We start from the raw sequence: 20,674 nt of genomic DNA on the forward strand, positions 1-20,674 counted from the left end.
TAATGATTTATTAAATGTAAATTATTTTTAACGTACACATGTTATTCAATAGATGCATTACTACAACTGACTACTACTGACAGTAACAGTAACAGTATCAGCCTGTTAATGTCCCACTGCTGGCTAAGGCCTCCTCTCCCTTTTTGAGGAGAAGGTTTGGAGCTTTTCCACCACGCTGCTCCAATGCGGGTTGGTAGAATACATATGTGACATAATTTCAACTAAATTAGACACGTGCAGGTTTCCTCACGATGTTTTCCTTAATTATAATCACAAATTAAGTACATGAAAATTCAGCGGTGCTTGCCTTGGTTTGAACCCACGATCATCGGTTAAGATTCTCGCGTTCTAACCACTAGGCCATCTCGGCTTCTACTACTGAGAATAATACTGAGTTAAAGACTAATTAAATAACAAATATTTAGTCACGCTTATCATGTCAAAAGTCTAAATGTAAAGCCTAGTAGGTTTAACTGCAAACACTGCGCAGGTAATAAAAATATGTTATGCTTAAACCTTCTTTATCTTATCCTTTCTACTGGTTTAAGTTTTATGTATATTGGATTACTAATTTTATCAATTAGGCATTATAAAAAAAAAAAACAGTATAGATTATATTGTCGAAATTTTTAATCGCTTTCGAGAAAACATTAATTCACAATACAACGGTGGTAGGGCTTTGTGCAGACCCGTCTGGTTCCATCCACTCTGTATTCTGCCGCTAAGCAGCTATTGTTGCGTTCCGGTTTGAAGGGTGATTGAGCCAGTGTAACTACAGGCAAAAGGAATATAACATTTTAGTTCTCAAGACTGGTGATGCATTGGCGATATGAGTAATAATTATTATTTCTTACATCGCCACTGTGGGCGGTGGTGACCATCGGGTGTCCCATTTGCTCATCTGCCTGCCTAAGCAAAAAAAAAAATTTTGAAGGGTGAGTTAGCCAGTGTAATTACAGGCACAAGGGTCATTAAATCTTAGTTCCCAAGGTTGGTGGCGCATTGGCTATGTAAGCGATGGTTGACATTTCTTACAATATAAATGTCTAAGGGCGTTTTGTGACCACTTACCATCAGGTGGCCCATATGTTCGTCTGCCTTCCTATTCTATAAAAAAAAATCCAAAATATTTTCTCATATTTTCAATCAACACCGCTACCGACATGAACATTTCTATTGAAACATAAACTGAAAAAGTTTATAGTTTAAAATTTCTCGTGCTTTTCGAACTATCATCCTGAAGTCTGTTTGTCACAAAGGATGGAATACTCTAGATATTTTTGTTGTGATATAGCCGTTTCGACTGTGGGCGTTCTGTACTACAGACAGGTTTATTTTGTAATTCTAGTCTAATATCCTATGCACATATTTTATGATATCGTTTAAATATATTTTAGCTAGTAATAAACTCGTAACAGCCTGTGAATGTCCCACTGCTGGGCTAAAGGCCTCCTCTCCCTTTTTGAGAAGGTTTGGAGCTTATGTGGAATAACGCTGTTCAACACGCACGCTGTTCCAATGCGGGTTGGTGGAATACATATGTTGCAGAATTCAGTGAAATTAGACACATGCAGGTTTCCTCACCATGTTTTCCTTCACCGTAAAGTACGAGATGAATTATAATCACAAATTAATGAACATGAAAATTCAGTGGTGCTTGCCCATTTAAGCCCACGATCAACGGTTAAGATTCACGCGTTCTTATCACTGGGCCATCTCGGCTCATATAGTAATAAACTGAGTATAGTTAATTAATAATAACCCGTATCAGTTTTTTATGCATATCAAACTTCGTTTTCTTCCGTTGAGATTTTTTTTAAGGTCATTTGAGCATACCATGTACTAATTTTTGTACCTTATTAAATCATAAATGATAATACTGAATTTAAGTATAAGCGAATATTTATTACAAAAGAACTATGTACACGTGTACATAGTTCTTTTGTAATAAATATTCGCTTTTATTTAAACGTTTATTAAAATAACATACAATGCAACAATAACTTCCTACAATATTACTTGAATATTATTGTTATTATAGATAGGTCGACGGCCCGGCTGGAGTAGTTGGTAGACACTTGCCTTTAAAACCGAAGGTTGATTTGATTCCCACTCAGGGCAGACATTTATGTACATGAACATGCCTGTCTGTCCTGAGTATGGGTGTAATTATTTATCTTTTTTTGAGAAATAAATTCTTAAACTGTACTAATTTTTTGTCCGCGGCTTCGGGTGCGTGTTAAAGGAAGGGAGTCAGGTATTAGGTAAAAAAAGTCCATCCTTGGGATTCAAGGTTGCTTCGTACCAAATTTCATCAAAACGCGTAACAGACAGACGGAGCTATTTTCACATTTATAATATTAGCATAGATTTAATTGTTTGTACTTTTGTTTATCGAAAAGATTGAATTTATATTAAATTCATTTCTTATGTAAATAATTACGCGTCGAATGAATTTGGACCACAGTCAATATTATTATTTGTCCTCAAGATATTATGCGGGAAGAAATAATGTTTTTACCAACAATAACGTATGTACATACGGTACACACAAACGTAAACGGTAAATAAAAATTCTTCTTGAAAGCCTTGCTAAAATTCTGAACATCAATTTTAACGTTTCGCTTACGTGAGCCGCGATAGCCCAATGGCACATTTGTATTCTAAAACCTGTTTTGGAGCAGCATTGTGGAATAGGCTCTAATACTTCTCAAAATAAGAGGATGACTCAGCCCAGCCGTGGATCAGAGTGTTTTTTTAAATGGTGATTTTGTTTGTGAACATTTCAAAGAAAAGATATTTTGTGACTTAAATATAGTGTAAGTTGGTTTTTAGAAAGAAATTAGTCCGACTTATTGTGAAGCTTGACTTATTTACTAGTTATGACTTTTATAAAATACAATCGGATGTCACACGAATTCGATTACCTTAAATAAAGAAATCGATTCTAAATGTAATTAATTCGTAAAATTAACAATGGTATCATAATTTATTTAACAGTTTAACAACCATAAACCTAATTATTAATTATAATTTACTGGGTTCGTTAAATGAATTTTATGAGCCGGAAGTTGGTAACATAATATTGCAATGCGAAAGTTTGTTTTACTAATTATACTCGAAGAGCTCGGCGAATTTTAATATAGTTTGGTATATAATAATTTAGGGCCCTTGTTTTTGATTATATTCATAAATGATATTACAAATATCATGAAAAATTGTCAGGTTTATCTGTTTGCAGACGATTTAAAAATAGCAAAAGTTATAAAAAAAGAATCTGATATAGCTGTTCTTCAAGATAATCTAGATAGACTAGTCAAATGGTGTAGAATTAATCACATGGTGCTTAATCCAAGCAAATGTGATTTTATAAAATTTACCAGAAAAAGGAATCCATTATTAAGTTCATATAATATTTCGGGCAAACATCTAAAAGAAACTAATTGTATTCGAGACCTGGGTGTCATATTTGACAATCAGCTAAGATTTGATAAGCACATCAATTCAATAGTAACAGGTTCTTTTAAACTACTTGGCTTTATCTTAAGACAGTCTAAGGATTTCAAAAAGTCATCAACAATCCTACAATTTTACAATAGCTTGATACGAAGTAAACTTGAATATTGTTGTCAAGTATGGTCCCCCGCTTACAAGATCCATATTGACAGAATAGAACGTGTTCAAAAGAGACTCGTTAAGCATTTGATATATCGTTTTAAAGCTTTAAATCAGTGAGAGTCCTACAAAAAAAAACTAGATTTTTTTAAAATGAAGCCTAAGCCTAAAATGAAGAGGAGATTCGAAGATCTCTACTAGACATGAAATTGCTTTATAAAGTATTTAATGAAAAAATCGATGACGATAGACTTTTGAGTATATTTAATATTAATGTTCCTAGAAGACCTCCGCGCAACTCATGTCCGTTCTTTAAAATTGACCGTACTCGAACGAAACTTGGACAGAATGCTCCAATATTGCGAATATCGCGAGAATATAATTATTGTGTAAAAAACACAGTAACACTGGACATTGGTTGTGACGGGCTGTCATCGTTCATGAGAAAATGTGATGTTTCTTTTAGTATAAACTGTTAATTTGTTTACAAATTTAATTAGTTACTACCTTTTGTTTCTGTTTTTGTTTTTTGTTCTTTATTTAAATATTTTTATTTTCTGTTTTTATTCTATTTTTGATTTGTATATTTTTAATTGTGTTTGAGAATGGTGTGTTCTCCTGTAATTGGTTGTGCATAGTTAGTTTTAAGTTAATGTAAAATGTGATTTGAATGTTTATTATGTACAACTGTTGGAGATCCATATAAATAAATAAATATAAGCTGATTATGTAATAGAAAAAAACTATATAATAATATTAAACAAATGTATTCGTAACTTAATTATATCTGATTATCAGATTTTATAAGCCTTCTTCAAAATATGAGAACGTTCAATTCGTCGTTTCAAATACTCGTTTAACTTAATCAGTTATTATTTTTGATTACTGTTAACATTGTTATTAAATACAACTTAATTGTTAATACGACACATAATTTTTATTAGTTTTAATTTATTCATGTCAACGAAACAATTCTGGTACGTGGTTTGTTTTCTCCAAAATCATGGGTACATTCAAACATTAACTACTAAAATTGTAATTGAGTTAAGTTTTATAATTATTTATTTACCAAACATTTTTTATGCGTTATCGATTCTTTGTGCGTTAGATTCTGCTATTCTCTTAGTGATAAATTTCATTTAATTGGTATAGGTAATTGTTATTTTATTATTTAAAGATTAGTTTTAACATTTATAGATCTGTTTTTATTTTAATTAACATATTATTGATATTAATCGATAGATCCATCTTCTTACGGCATCCAAAGGCAAGTTACAGAAGTCTATCAATAATTTTAAACTCAAACGTTCCTTTGTTGTAATGTAATCCTAGTTATAATAAAATAATACTATGACAATATTTTGTTAAATGATTTTCCTTTACTTTTTTGTACGTTGCTTAAAAAATCCAATGAATATTTTTTGACATTTTATTCATGAACAGACAAGAGCAGTCCACATTTCATTATTATGTGTTGTGGATTTGAAAAAAAAATATATTTATAAACTTCCTAATAATGAAAATGGAAGTGAAAGAGAAATAAAAGTTCCAAGGCATAAATCTCTTTTAGAAAAGAAGATAAATAGTATGAAAAATTGAGTAACGATAAACAGGTAGCCATTTGAGTTAAAAACTAAATTGAGATTCGTGATTATACTTGCGCAAGTCAAATATGAACATATCGAGGTTTGAAGTCTAACAAGCTTGCTAAGTTGGTCTTCACTCAAGTTAGATAAATTAAGAGAACTTGTAAATGTGTAACAACTTCTTTGTTTTATTTATTTACAAGTATTAACATTTGATTTTATTCTTGGCATCCGTGACTTGTCAGCTGGTGCTGCACAGTATGCCATTCTTAACAGAATTTGAATGGGCTTTTTTTTTGTTTTAAATAAATAAAAATTACCAAACAGAAATTCTTATTATTGTTCTGTTTGGTCTTGAAAGGTGAGTCAGCAAATATAATTACAACCACAAATAACATATCACATTAGTTCTAACAGTTGATAGCGCATTTCTCAGGTAAGGCTTACAAAAGTACCATGTGCCAATCCTTGGTGCTCAAGCTGCTTCCAACCATACCAGATACCAAAATATCAACAAAATTTGTTCAGTGTTTTAGCTGTAAACGCGTTAGAGGTATAGAAACAGACAGACAAAGTCACTTTAAAATTTAAATTAGTATAGATGGAATAGATAAGGGACATAACATCTTAGTTCCCAAGATTGGTGGCGCATTGGTGATGTAAGCGATGGTTAACATTTCTTACAATGCCAATGTCTATGGGCATTGGTGACCACTTACCATCAGGTGGCCCCTATGCTCGTCCGCCTTCCTTTTCTATAAAAAAATAAATAAATACATCGTGGAAGCGTCCAATGTTTGTCTAAATGACATTGGTAATACAATGTTCGGTACTTAATTGATCTTAATAAACATTATAATGATAATAGTAATTATACGCGCCTGAAATAACTAGATTTGTTCAAATAACAGTTGATGTAGTTTTAAGGGAATTGCGTTGCTGTAACGTTACGTACATTTTGTTGTGTTTTCAGTGAATATTTGTGCTTAACAATCATTTGACAAATTGTGTTGGTGTTAACTATATGTGGCACAAGATTAACGATGCAGCGGTTTTTTCTAATGAAAATAATTTACATCTAACCAAAGTAGATTATATCTAACTATCCATTATAAATGTAGATTTTGAAAAACCGTTACTTAACTTGGCAGTAACTATTTTTTGTTATACATAGAAATATGTCTTCATACATAACCTTAGATATTCATAATTTTCAAGAACTCATTTCTAATGGTCGTGTCTGAAGCATGAACCTAACAAAATATACCACAAAACAAAGTACTATGAAAATAACCAATTTTTTTTTTTTTTATAGAAAAGGAAGGCGGACGAGCATATGGGCCACCTGATGGTAAGTGGTCACCAACGCTCTTAGACATTGGCATTGTAAGAAATGTCAACCATCGCTTACATATCCAATGCGCCACCAACCTTGGGAACTAAGATTTTATGTCCCTTGTGCCTGTAATTACACTGGCTCACTCACCCTTCAAACCGGAACACAACAATATCAAGTATTTCTGTTTTGCGGTAGAATATCTGATGAGTGGGTGGTACCTACCCAGACGAGCTTGCACAAAGCCCTACCACCAGTAATATATTAAATGCTGCTCATGTCTATTTTCTTAAGAAAGTATACATCTTAATTTAGTCTGTGTTTTTATACAAAAAATAAAGTAAACATAACACCTATAGGTTTTTTGGTTTGGATTTTGAAATACTAGTATTGATTCTTAGCGGAGAAATAACTAAAGAGCTCAACGGAAACGAGCCAACTGCACAGATTATATTGTTGTGCACAAGTCTATGTTGGCAATCCTCATGATCTAATGGGACGGAAGCCTCACATGTCTGAAAGATCTTTTAAGCGGAGAATCAGTAGATATAAGTACTTTCCCAAGCAGTACTGAGATAGAAAACCTTGTCCTGACCTGGGTTTTTAACCCAAGACTTCGTAATTTGCAGTCTTATAGTCTACTGGTGGTAGAACTTTGTGCAAGCTCGTCTGGGTAGGTACCACCCACTCATCAGATATTCTACCGCAAAACAGCAATACTTGATATTGTTGTGTTCCGGTTTGAAGGGTGAGTGAGCCAGTGTAATTACAGGCACAAGAGCCATAAAATCTTAGTTCCCAAGGTTGGTGCCGCATTGGATATGTAAGCGATGGTTGACATTTCTTACAATGCCAATGTCTAAGAGCGTTGGTGACCACTTACCATCAGGTGGCCCATATGCTCGTCCGCCTTCCTATTCTATAAAAAAAAAAAAAAATAACATGATACGTCAGTTTTTATTTTTGTATCAATTTACAAAATAACCTTTCAGCCAAGCTTCCGATAAAGGTCCTATTATAATTGAATGAAGTAGTAAAATGACTTATGGGTTTCCATTGATATTTCTTATGGATAAGATTAATAAATTCATATTTTTCATTCGATTGAGTTTAAATTTTTACTTGTTGTTGGCTCGTGCGTGAATTTTTCTGAAATATCATAATAAAGGTACTAAATTAGATTAAGAAAAGTTGAGAGTATAATTGTATAAAGCCGTGTCGCTTTGAGGCGCTTGTTTCTTATTTTTTCTTCAACTAACTTCTAGAAATGTAAGCGACAAAGCTCAAGGAATCCAGAACTTGTGACTTTCCCTTTACCAATAACTGTATACTTGTAGGTATAAATTGATAACACACCTTGCTTATGACTTAAACCACGGACACAGAAATGTGGGCCGCGGTACAGTAACTATGATTGATGATCTAGCTTCCTGTCCGCTAAAGCTGATTTTTGTGAACTGAAATTTCATTTGGCAGATGTTTGATGTTTTTTCCACTAACCTTCTATACCATTGTGATTGATTACAGTGGATAAGAAACACAGTTATTTACTTTTTTTTGACGCGGTTTATCTAAAGATTTAAGTAAGTGTCACTTAAGTAATTACAACACAAAACGTGCAAATAAGTCACACATTTTAACATCTAGTACTAGTGGCCACTAGTAGTTTACTGGTGGTAAGGCTTTGTGCAAGCTCGTCTGGGTAGGTACTACCCACTGATTAGATATTGAACCGCAAAACAGCGGTATTGTTGTGTTCTGGTTTGAAGGGAGATATAACATCTTAGTTCTCAAAGTTGGTGACGCATTGGCGATGTAAGCGTTGGTTAACATTTCTTACAATGTCAATGTCTATGGACGTCGGTGACCACTTGCCATTAGGTGATCCATATAATCGTTCGCCTTCTTATGCTTTATAAAATATATATATAAACTAAAATTATTTAAAACATAAATGACTTCCTTTCAACGACTGCGACTGTCGTTGTTTATTATGATATGATATTAAGCAAATTTATTTTTTTAAGAAAACGATATCTTATTCCCATAATATATTCATGTAAATTAAGCCTTCGTGAAAGGGAGTGAATATTTGACTGTATATCAGAAATTTACCTTTACCTAACAAAACATCCTACATCTTGATAAATCAAATTTGCTGGTTTTTCGGAAAATGTAACTTCATATAAAGCCGAGCCAACAATCGTACGCTTCCTAACATAAATACACTTACTATGAAAATATATTTGTCAAAATATGTTGTTGTCTTTTAAAAACGTTTATAATATTTTTGTTCTTTCATCTATTATTCAAACTGCTTTGATATGTTATATATTTGATATATTATTAACTGAATATCGTGGGTTCAAATCTGCGCAAACATTACTTTTTTTTTGAGTTTTGACTTCCACAAATTGTATCCATAATTCATTTCGTGGTACAGCAACATGTCGTTATAAAAAATCTCGTAAGATGATAGTATTAGTTTATTATAAGTAATGCAAGTGTAAATTCAGGCACAAGGGACTTAACATCTTAGTTCCCAAGTTTGAGGGATTTGGCGATGTAACGAATGGTTAGTATTTCTAAGAGCGCCAATGTAGGTAGCCAGTTGCCTGTCTGCCTATCTAATTAAAAATAAAAAAAAGTATATAAAATGCATTTCGGCTTATACTATAAGCAAGGATGAATAAAAATATTCTTAATTATTGATATATTTTTGCATAACAGGATGTAGCTCATTTATTAAGAAAGATCAAAGACATCAAAACATGTCACTAAGACCTACGTATCGCAATTACTAGGATGTGACCACGTGAAACAGTTAGTGTTATAATGTTGTATAATGTTACAATTATATGTCGTTCCTTTCTATATACAACAAATTGAATTCGTGAGAACATAATAGATCTGCCATTATGTACCTGAATAATTATTATTAATGACTATATAAATTAATAAACACATGTATCTATTCAACTATATAAATTAATAAACACATGTATCTATTCAATTGGTCGCTTCGCTCCTCTATATAGACGTTTAGTGATTCACATTACATTATTAATGCAGCGCCATTTGTAAGGCTAATTTGGGTGCCAAGTAAATGTGTTGTAATTACACTAACCCACCAGGAGTCAGCTATCAGAGTTTGTTTACTTTCTAAGCATACTTAGAAGGTATGATAAACTATGTTATAAAAGTTGCTTTTGAAATAAAAAGACTGGAAAGGAAAGGGAAATTGAGGAAATGATGATGATGATGTACTCCTGACCGATTTTGACGGTAGCCAATATCCATAGATCATAGTATGTGTGTGTGTGCACAAGTGTGGCACCAGCGCAGGTGCACTCTCTATTCCCTCACTCCCATAATGGCAAGGCAAATCGGACACGACTTAAAATAATTTGGTCGCCTGAATCAGCCTGTCAATGACTCGGACTAGAGGCTGGGAGAAAACTAGATAAGCTATACAATACCAGAAAAGGTTTTTTTTTAATTCATGTTATGCTATTTTTTATTTTATTTCGTAATGAACAACTACCGAATTATCATTTTCAACATTCAAATAAAAATTGATTATATTTAATAGTGGGCCTGATAGTAAAACATAAATAATGAATTGATTCTGTTTTTTCTTTTCAGGTGATATCCGCCATATCGGTGTTCTTCATCTGCATATCAGTCTTATGCTTCTGTCTAAAGACGCATCCAGATCTCCGAGTCATCGAGTTACACTTAGAGAAATACACAGACAATACCACTGCGGTCGTGGAAACGAATCCCTGGCAAAATAACGGCCAGCCTCATGTCGCCTTCTTTTATATTGAGCTGGTCTGTAATGTTTGGTTTACCATCGAGTTGCTGGTGAGATCTGTGGTAAGTAGATTTAGATTTTTTTCAGTAATAGCCTGTAATTTTTCCACTAAAAAAAGACTTAATAAGGAAGCATGCATGTCTGAATAAATTTAAAAGTATTACATGAAATACATTTACAAACACACTTATAGGAAGGAAATTATCATTTAAGTATGTTACAGTAATAGAATGATGAATACGAAAGTTGTTAAAATGTTCATTAGAATCATACAATATGACTTTAACTGTGTAAGTAATTGAATAAAAAGAACAAAAATAAATACAGTTGTTATATCGTCTTCTTCAACCGTAATAGAGCAATGAAGCTTACAACCCTTGTGTGAGAGAGAGTGTTCCGGAGTTATCGGTAAATTAGCTATAATATTTAATTTACACTACCCATACAAATTTCGAGTCAAGCTGGCACAGTGACTAAAACATGTTAATCTTAAACGAAGATGGTGGGTTCAAACTTAGACAACCCTATTAACTTTTCACGTACTTTATTTGTTTTTATAATTCATCTTGTGCTAGATGATTAAGGAAAACTTCGTGAAGAAACCTATTATAGATAAAAATCTGACACTCACATATATATGACGGCGGAAGCGATGGCTGAGCGATACTATGTCTCAATCTCGAGTAGGTGACGTCACGGTGTTTACCCCTTCTCTAGTACTATGATGCTCAAATGAGCAACTTAATATTGAACTATATCGCTTTCCACAACATATAACTAACACCTGGCATTTGAGCAGTGTGGTGTAAAACAAAGCTTACTCCTCCAGAGCAGAGGCCAGCGGCGGGACATTCGTAGATTGTTACTTTATTAAATGGAAAATGTAGCTTTTATTTAAAATGCATAAATAAATTATGATATCCGCAACGGTGTGCTCGTGCATAACAATGAATCGATATTCGAAACGAACTTGTAAAGTGCTATTACTATGCTAAATTATTCTGATGAAAAATTTACTATTTCGTTATCCTTTAAATATTTATTTTATTATATCAATATATTTATTTTTTGTGAATCATACATCATAGTATAATACATAAAATTTGATAGCAAAATAAGTGTCGCATAAGCCAACAAAGTTTCCACTTTTACATTGAAACATTGAGTGAACCTAACATGAACAAGTTATCTAAAATGTAATTAAAGTACATAAAGTAAAGTATTAAAAAAAGATAAAAATATTGAAGACAAATACAGTTTTTTAAGTTTCTGAAAACTAAAATATATTTACGATAAACATATCTATATTAGTGTAACGTTTAATAATTATCAGATTCTCTTACCATAAAATGATTTTTAGCATAGTTCGTTCATCATTCATACACATAGGGGCATAAAAGGTTTGTTTTGAACGGGCAAAGGAATGTTGACACTTGATATAAATGTTGTTAACTAAGTACATTAAATCGACAAAATTACTTCCAATTTTGGAAAGAAAAACCTGATCTTATTCGAGTATTTCGAAAACGACTCATACGATTTGGCTGAAATTTATGTATTAATAAGATTTTGCTGTTTAACTTTTTTCGGAGAATTTAATAAAGCATTTTTTCCAATTCGACCCTAGTAAAGCTCAGTTGTCCAGGTAGGTACTTTCACCCTAATACAATATACCTTAAACGACTTGTAATAAGCACTGCTAGAAATTACGTCATAACAAACATTACACTTAAAAAGAAAATATAGGTAAAAGGCAAAGAGAAATATTAAAATAATTTTAGTAAATATGAAAAAATGGGACGGCAATCCGACACGCCCGGAAATAGCCTGATCATGTATTATAGATCATATAATATATAATATTATATTATATGATCTATATAACCAAACCAATGACTACATAACAGTGCGTAAACACTACACATTATATTTTAATAATACAGAAACTAAATATGGTAAAACACACTACCAAGTATTATATAAATATATCCCATAAACAGTCAATACAAAGAATAAATGGAATGCTTTATTTGAACACATATTACCTCTTTTTGACCTAAAATAATATAGTCTAACTACATGTAACGATTTGTCATTGGTCCAACTTTCTACGTTTTAAAACTACCAAACAACTATCTCGTGAAACCTACCCATTTAAATTTAATAGCTCGATGAACATTTAACAAAATTTTGGCGCTACAAAATTGCCTTCAATCCTAAATGTTTCCCAAAAACGATGGTGCAAGCGATAATAAACTAAAGCGCGCTTTATATAAGATAACTTTTCATGTGACACTGTAAATTTCCGCGCATTTTCCGTTTGCGAGTAACGACACCTGCTCTTTCAGAAAGACTTTAATTTGCTAAAGGCTTATATATCAAGGAAAATTCTCCTTAAAATCAACGGTTTTCAACATCGCTTCGTGAGCAGATACTTAGCTGACACTTAGTGATTGTAAAATTTGAATTTTTAAAATTTGTGATAATAATTTGTAAACATTTTATTTCAAATTTGGAACAGAAAAATTTGCTTATAATAGAAACGAAGTAAAATGCAAATCGTTTTACGAAATCTTATACTCTTTAAAACTCTGAAGTCATTAAGCTGAAGACTTTGCTAGGATAATTTAACCAAAACTTTGTGGAAAAATGTTTGGCTTTTTTATTTCATTTTTGCTTTAATGTATGCTTAAAATCTGTTGTTGGCAAATAAAAAAAGGTTAAGCTTGTAAGAGCGTTTGTTAGAGACAACATAAAAAAATATATTTTGATTTTGTTAAGTGATGATGATATTCTACTGATCGATTTAGGTGATGAGGGCGAAAATGACTGTTCAAGATATATAATAGTGCAAAATTATATAATGCAGAAGTTTTTGCAAGTGATAGTGCACTTTCTTATTACAGAAAACCGACACGATCGGAGAAAGTTCAGACGCAATACAAACGGCGTTACGTGCATTCCAAAACGAGTTGCCTGTTTCCTCACTTCAGGCTGCCACTAAGAATTTCGCAACAGAAAAGCCCAATAAGTTTTTATTAGCCTGACCCGTTGCTTGAACCCTCCTGGTTCTATAGGCCGGGGTCAACAGCCTTTTAAGCTAGTCACTAGAAAAACGAGGTAGTTGTTAGGTATAAAAATAACGCATATATGCTAAGTACATTAAAAAATACAATAAATCGTTAGCTGTAGTTATAATACAAGTTTTCGGCCACGGTTTCTCGCGTGTGTTTTCGAGTGGGCATTTGTTAGGTGTAAGGTGTTTCTTTGGAGTTCATAGTAAGCTTCATAGAAAATTTAATCAAAATCGCTTCCGTGGTTAAGCCGTAAAAACGTAACAGAAAGATAGATATATACAGAGTTACTTTCTCATTTACAGTATTAGTATACTTATTATTGCTTGGCTAAAGCCAGGAAATATCTAAAATGAATATAATTAAATATTCAATTCTATTGACTTTAATTGGTAGTGGAATTTAAGATATTTTTTTTCATTTACTCATTCTAATTATTAAAGGAAAATATCTTAGAATCCACTGTTTGTGTTGCATTAGCTAAGTATCCTATGGGATTTGATGGCCACTTAGCAGCTTCGATTCATTATTCCTTTTAAATTAATTAATGCTTCTAACTATAACAACTAATGAAATCTAATTAGAATACATATTTGTATATACACTTGAAAAAATCAAACTGAAAAGTATTTTCTTAAAGTAAATTCTGTTTGAATTTTAATTTAATATGAATAAAAAGTAAAGCTACTATTGATTTGAAATGTCGATTCTACCAAGAATTCGCAAGAAACTTTAGTTACATTTTTCCAAATACCAATACATATTGTTTACATGTACACAAGAGAGCTGTGATAGCGCAGTTAAAAAAACATTTTAGAAAATGTGTATCGATTTTTTTTAACCTAATGGTAATTCACCACCACCCAAAGACCTCGGCACTGTTAGAATTAATATTAACCGTTCCTTACATCACCAATGTATCAGGCACAAGGGAGATAACATCTTAGTTCCCAAGGTTGGTGGCACATTGGTGATGTAAGCGATGGTTAACATTTCTTACAATGCCAATGTCTATGGGCGTTGGTGACCACTTACCATCAGGTGGCCCATATGCTCGTCCGCCTTCCTATTCGATAAAAAAAAAACGAATGTGCCAACATTAGGAACTAAGGTGTTATGTCTCTCGTGTTACCGTGTCTCACTCACCCTTCAAACTGGATCAACAACACCACATATCACTGCTTAGCGGTAGAATATGTGAAGATGAATGGTACCTACTCAGACGGACTTGCACAAAGTCCTTATACTTTACATGTGTATATAATTAATAAATTCTGCGATTTGTTTATTGTTTGCAATTTCATTGTTAGTTCCTAAGCATTTCTCAAAACAGTCAAATAATAGTAAGATATTTACGAAATGTATTTTACATAAACAAAAAAAACGTTGATAGTACGAGAAATATTGTATAAATAGGTAACCGCATCTGTCGTGACGTGTCTCCGTTCCTCCGCATCAATTTGCAATTGGTTCAAGTATCAAGTGATATAAGACGTGATCGGAGTGTTGATTTGCATTCAATGCAGACATTCAATACTCTATTCCCGACTACATTTGTAGTCAAATAAGATATTTTTTGCGATTGTATACAAGAAGAATATTTATTCGATAGTAAATGTTTTGCATTATGCGTAAATTATTCGTTTAATTTCTACTTAAATTAATAAGCCGTTTTATTTCTTAAGGATTTATTTGCCTCACCGTCGCTCATCAGCTACTTGAATATTTACAGATTAAGGTACGATAATTCATAAAAGTTTATTATATCTTTAAATAATCACTTTATTTTCTCCATTTCCGTCTGATATATTTCAATTGCGGTTATTCATTAGAAATCGTGTCACTTATTATATTATATTATAATTATGTATAAATGCATTTGGGTCACTCACTCACTCACCATTCAAACCGGAATGCCACAATAAAGTATAGCTGCTTGGCGGCAGAATATATTATGAGTGCGTGGTCAGTACCCAGACGACCCTGTACAAACCACTACCGCGACAAAAACGCGCCATATTTTCTTACATCTTATCTTTTTTTTTATGTAAACAATATACTTCAAAAAAATTAAATTGCAATATCACCGTAGCACATAGAAAAAGCTATTATGTAAGAATATGCGACATCGAGTATATAAGTTATATATTTAAAGAACTACGATAACGACATCATAACAATCTTTCACCATAAATTAGTTCTCAATATTTCACGAGTGAGCTGATATTAAGTGCATTCTTAGTTAGCCTGTAAATTTCCCCTTAGCTGGGCTAAGGCGTCCTCTTATATAATTGAAGGGAAGCATATTACTATTCTATTTAACTTAAATATATTTCAATTCAATGATATATCTTTTTGTCAAACGATTCGGTCCAAAATAATAAGAAAGTTTCATAACGAACCGTCAGACATATTTGATTCCTTATGACGTCGTATAACCTGTAATATTTACGTCGACGAATTTAACGATACGATTTGTCAAAATCTATTCGGACAAATATAAAAAGAAAATGTTACCAGGAACCATTTGTCATATTAGATTTCTGATGATGTCATACTATAACGTATGACATTTCGGATATTTCTAAAGGTAGCTTCTCATTGTGCGTGATTCTGCAGATTATAATAAGGAGACAATGATCTTGAAGAATGATTGGTCTTAAGATTTAAAGCCATTTTGTCCATATACTCGTTTATGTTTATGGGATATGGCGGGCGGAACGTGCCGGCGTTCCGACCGTAATATTACGCACCGGAAAGCCACCTTAAGAATCTAACGACATGTTATTTGTCAAGATGTTGACGTTGGCTTAAGATTGTACTATATACTTAAACAAATAGGAATAAAGTACATCTATAATAATAATACAGATAAAAATAATTGAATAGCAAAGGCTTTGCTTCTTTAAAGTTCTTTACATAAAGGTAAATTAAGGCTTTTGTTTAAAATTTCTAGCTTGTCTATAATTGCTTACTTTCTAATTTATTTTGTGGAATGTTATTTTATTTTAAACTTAATTTTTTACTACCTACTAACGTGTTACTCCAACCCAGCGCTTCAACAATAGTTTTGCTGTCTCAAAAACCTGAGCACTTCGTCTTCACGCAGTCTTGTTTGTCTTACCCCTTGAGTAGTTCCGTAAAGTTCGGTTGTGCAACCGAACGCGACGAATGAAGAAAAGGGTGACTGATCGAGTCTCCTAGCGCAGCCATTTTAAAAACATGACATCTTTGGGTCAATATCTAATCACGCTGAGATGCAAAATAACTTTTTTCTTCTCCCACTAACATGCTCTATCTACCTACTGCTATCTTTTGAAAATTTGAGAAAAAATATATTTGGTGAAATATAAATTTTATAAGTCAAACTTTAATATTCAGCTCATTTGCAAAAATAAACATTTGCGAAGTAAATATTTGTTAAATAATTTATAAATGATAATGTTTGCGAAAAACAATGTTTGTCACCTGAATAGTTTTTGAAATATTTTTTGTAAAATTATCAGTTGTTAAACGTGTTTTGTTAATCATTTGTGGATAGCATTATAAAAATCTTCAAGTTGAAACATAAAGTACCAACGAGAAGTTGTTGTTAAAAAGTACTGAATAAAATATCTGTGATTAACTATCGACAAGTATTTTGTAACAACGTATTTTGTTTTCCGTTAAGCGCGCCAACAATGCTGGAACACTAAAGCGTAACAAGTTTCTGAAAATATTGGAACCAACGTTCTGGCATAACGCCAACATAAAAAGCCTACAAGTGACTTCAGCTTGGCCATCTGGTTTGGAGGTATATTTCGATTTAGTCAACTATAAATAGAATGTAATACTTATTAATGACGATAATCCGGTTACAGAAGGATCATAATCGTTCAAGTATTATTGATATATTTCAATTGCGGTTATTCATTAGAAATCGTGTCACTTATTATATTATATTATAATTATGTATAAATGCATTTGGGCCACTCACTCGTATTATTGATGTTTCATTTTTACTGATTGTAAGGATTATGTAGGCACATTTGGGTACCATTTGTAATTTTTTAACCGGTGAGTAAAAATTCCTTGCATTGCTCTGTTCGGGCTTAAACAATAAGTGAGACAGTGAAAATTGTATACACTAGGGATATAAGAGCTTAGATACATTAATTGGCAGCGCATTGCATATGTAATACGTGGTCTATAATTTTTACTGCCACCTGATAGTAAGTGGTCACCAAACGCCCTTAGACATTGGCATTGTAAGAAATGTCAACCATCGCTTACATAGCCAATACGCCACCAACCTTCGGAACTAAGATTTTATGTCCCTTGTGCATGTAATTACACTGGCTCACTCACCCTTCAAACCGGAACACAACAATATCAAGTATTGTTGTTTTGCGGTAGAATATCTGATGAGTGGGTGGTACCTACCCAGACGAGCTTGCACAAAGCCCTACCACCAGTGAAAAAAAGTCTTGCAATGCTCATAGGTAAAAGTTACTTATCATCAGGGCTACCTGATAATGGGTTACCATTTTGCTCACCAGCCGTTCATATATAAATAATTAAAAATTGTAAATCAAAAGCAAGGTCAGAAATCAATCAAAATTAACAAGCTTTTTTAGAAAACACGTTTCGTAAGCCCATTATGTTAACCTGTTTACTTTATAAGTCATAATTTGGGTATCATAATATTGATTTAAGCGAGATAACAAAGGTATTGATTGTAGCCTAAATAAAGTCAAGGAGCTCTTAAATATCCTAGCGCAAGACAAAAGATTCGTTTCTTGTTAGGAACAATTCACAGCACAAAATCCATCACAGTTATTCAAACGGGGTAAGCGGATTGTTATGTCTAAGAATTGGTTTCGAAACATGAAAGTTTTCTTCAATGTTATTTCGAGATAGATTCAATCATTTCAACACATGGAAAATTTAGATGCACTTAGAAAAGTAGCACCTGTGACCTTCTTAAGAGTTTCGTATTCATCGATATCATAGTACGGAAGATTTTCCAGATAATTTTATTTTTGCTTTTAAAACAAAAATAACAATTATTTATATTATAAGTAATCGTAAATAATTATTTACCAGAGATATCATATTTGAGAAATATTTTTAAAGCAGTTTTTGTTCATCATGCCAAATATAGTAAAATAATAATAATTATTATTTTTTATTTTTGGAATTTAAAACTTTATATATTTAATGAACATCGACGTTATAAATACAAGTATGCACATTCTGTATTATTACAAAACTTGTATAGAAAACTTCATTGTAGCTACTGAAAAGTCTTCGTAATTATTTACTGAGACCGAATAACCCACCCTCTAGTTTACCCCCTAGGGTACCGGCTTTATTATGAATTACCATGTGCCAAAATACACGCCTAAACTCCGCAAACGTTTACAGCTCATTTACTTAAGAACGTGTACTATTTGTGATGTACATACATGAGAAAAATGATTAATTCTTAGTAAGTGGTAAAAGTACGAGCTGTAATTCTTATTGACTGATTCCTCCCTTTTTGGAAGATTTGTAGGTTAGTGGATAATTATGTGGCAGAATTTCATCAAGCACATCCATGCTTCCTCACGATGTTTAAATTCACTGCCAAACATGAGATAAATTGTAAGAACGAACTAAGCATATGGGCCCGTTGGCGTCGTAGGTAGATACTTGCCTTTCACGCCGAAGGTTGTGGGTTCGACACCCAGGACAGACATTTGTGTGCATGAACATGTCTGTTTGTCCTGAGTCTGGATGTAATCTATATAAGTATTTATATACAAAATAAAAGTAGTATATGTAGTATATCAGTTGTCTGGTTCCCATAGTACAAGCTCTGCTTAGTTTGGGATCAGATGGCCATGTGTGATTAACGTCTCAGGATATTATTATTATTATTAAAAATCTTTATGGTGATTGCTCGACGTGGAACTCAAAATCTTCAGTTAAGATGCACGTATTCTAATCACTGGGTCATATAAACCCATAACATTTAAACTAGCGTTATATGTGGAAATTATATCAAGCGATATGCGAGTTGATATCATGACGCAGTGCGCATTTCTCTGCACGTTAAGTAAAATATGTTACTAAGAAATTTTGTGAAAATTATAGTACATTGCTTCAAAATTACGAAATATCTATTTCGCAGGAAATCCTTCTGTTATTTCGTAATTCGTTGTATATAAGTAAACACTATTCTGAGGAATTGCAAAATCAATTATTTCATATAACTTTCCAATACAACAGTAATTTGTATTATGCTAAATTCTATTGATTTTAATTATTTTTACCGCTTACCGCTAGACAATATTGGTTAGTCAATAAAGCTGTAATACCAAGGTGATGAGTATAAATTCTAGGTTGGGTTACTAAGAGTTATTAAGGTTTTCTATCAATAAATGCGTAGTTTTAATGCGGAGCTTAGAAATTTACGGTCTAATTTCGATCTTTTCAATATGCCGGCCGTTACATAAGGCTACGATACTATAAAATAGTCGCTATAGCTGAAACTGGTGAAAAGTACATACATCATTTTAAATTTTGTACATATTTTTTTAGTGTATGTATAATCATATATACATATATATGATTAACTGCCTCGTTGGTCTAGTCACTAGACTCTAGTGGCTATTTATAAGTTTCCGAGGCATATTAGTAATGTATTTAAAGGTAATTATTTAATTGTATAACTATAATACATTTCGCTAATTAATAAAATATTAAGATCATAAATAAAAGTTTGAAGTTTGGAAGTTACTTCTTAGTTAGCAAGCAATCTTTTTATAGGTATTAAATAGTATTCTGTTAAACGTAACTTAACGTGTAAAATATTCTTTATAAACCTTTGTACTTTTCAGACTTAATATTTTTTAAATAAATATGTAATGAGTTAGTGATGGGCTTGCACATCACGATCACGAAGTCAACAGTACATACCACAAATGATACATATTTTTTATCGAACAACATGCTTTAACAATCACAACAACGAAATATATTCACAGAGTGTAAAATATAATTTAACCGCGGGATTTGTAGATATTGACAAGCCTTTTTTCCAAATTTAGAATAAAATATTTGAAAAAGACAGTACAATATAAACGAAGCACGTCTGAGGCAACACGCTCACTCTACTCGTAGTGCACTCAAGTCTAGTGCTGACCCGTTTTTCCATCTTTATTGAGTTAACGCGAGTACTGGGTCTGTTATACACTTATATAGTTCGCGCCTTTTGTCTGTT

The 20,674-nt window shown here is 32.5% G+C and overlaps 1 protein-coding gene across 1 annotated transcript in view; it reads left to right on the top strand.

The window, feature by feature from the left end:
- LOC126772083 (potassium voltage-gated channel protein Shaw-like) overlaps window positions 1–20,674 on the top strand; it is a 249,197-nt gene that overhangs the window by 141,616 nt on the left and 86,907 nt on the right. Inside the window, exon 5 of the mRNA XM_050492253.1 lies at window positions 10,183–10,416. Within this exon, the coding sequence (XP_050348210.1) occupies window positions 10,183–10,416 (234 nt within the window). The remainder of the gene's footprint in view (window positions 1–10,182; window positions 10,417–20,674) is intronic.

Source organism: Nymphalis io, chromosome 11 (assembly GCF_905147045.1).
Source record: "Nymphalis io chromosome 11, ilAglIoxx1.1, whole genome shotgun sequence".
NCBI lineage: Eukaryota > Metazoa > Arthropoda > Insecta > Lepidoptera > Nymphalidae > Nymphalis > Nymphalis io.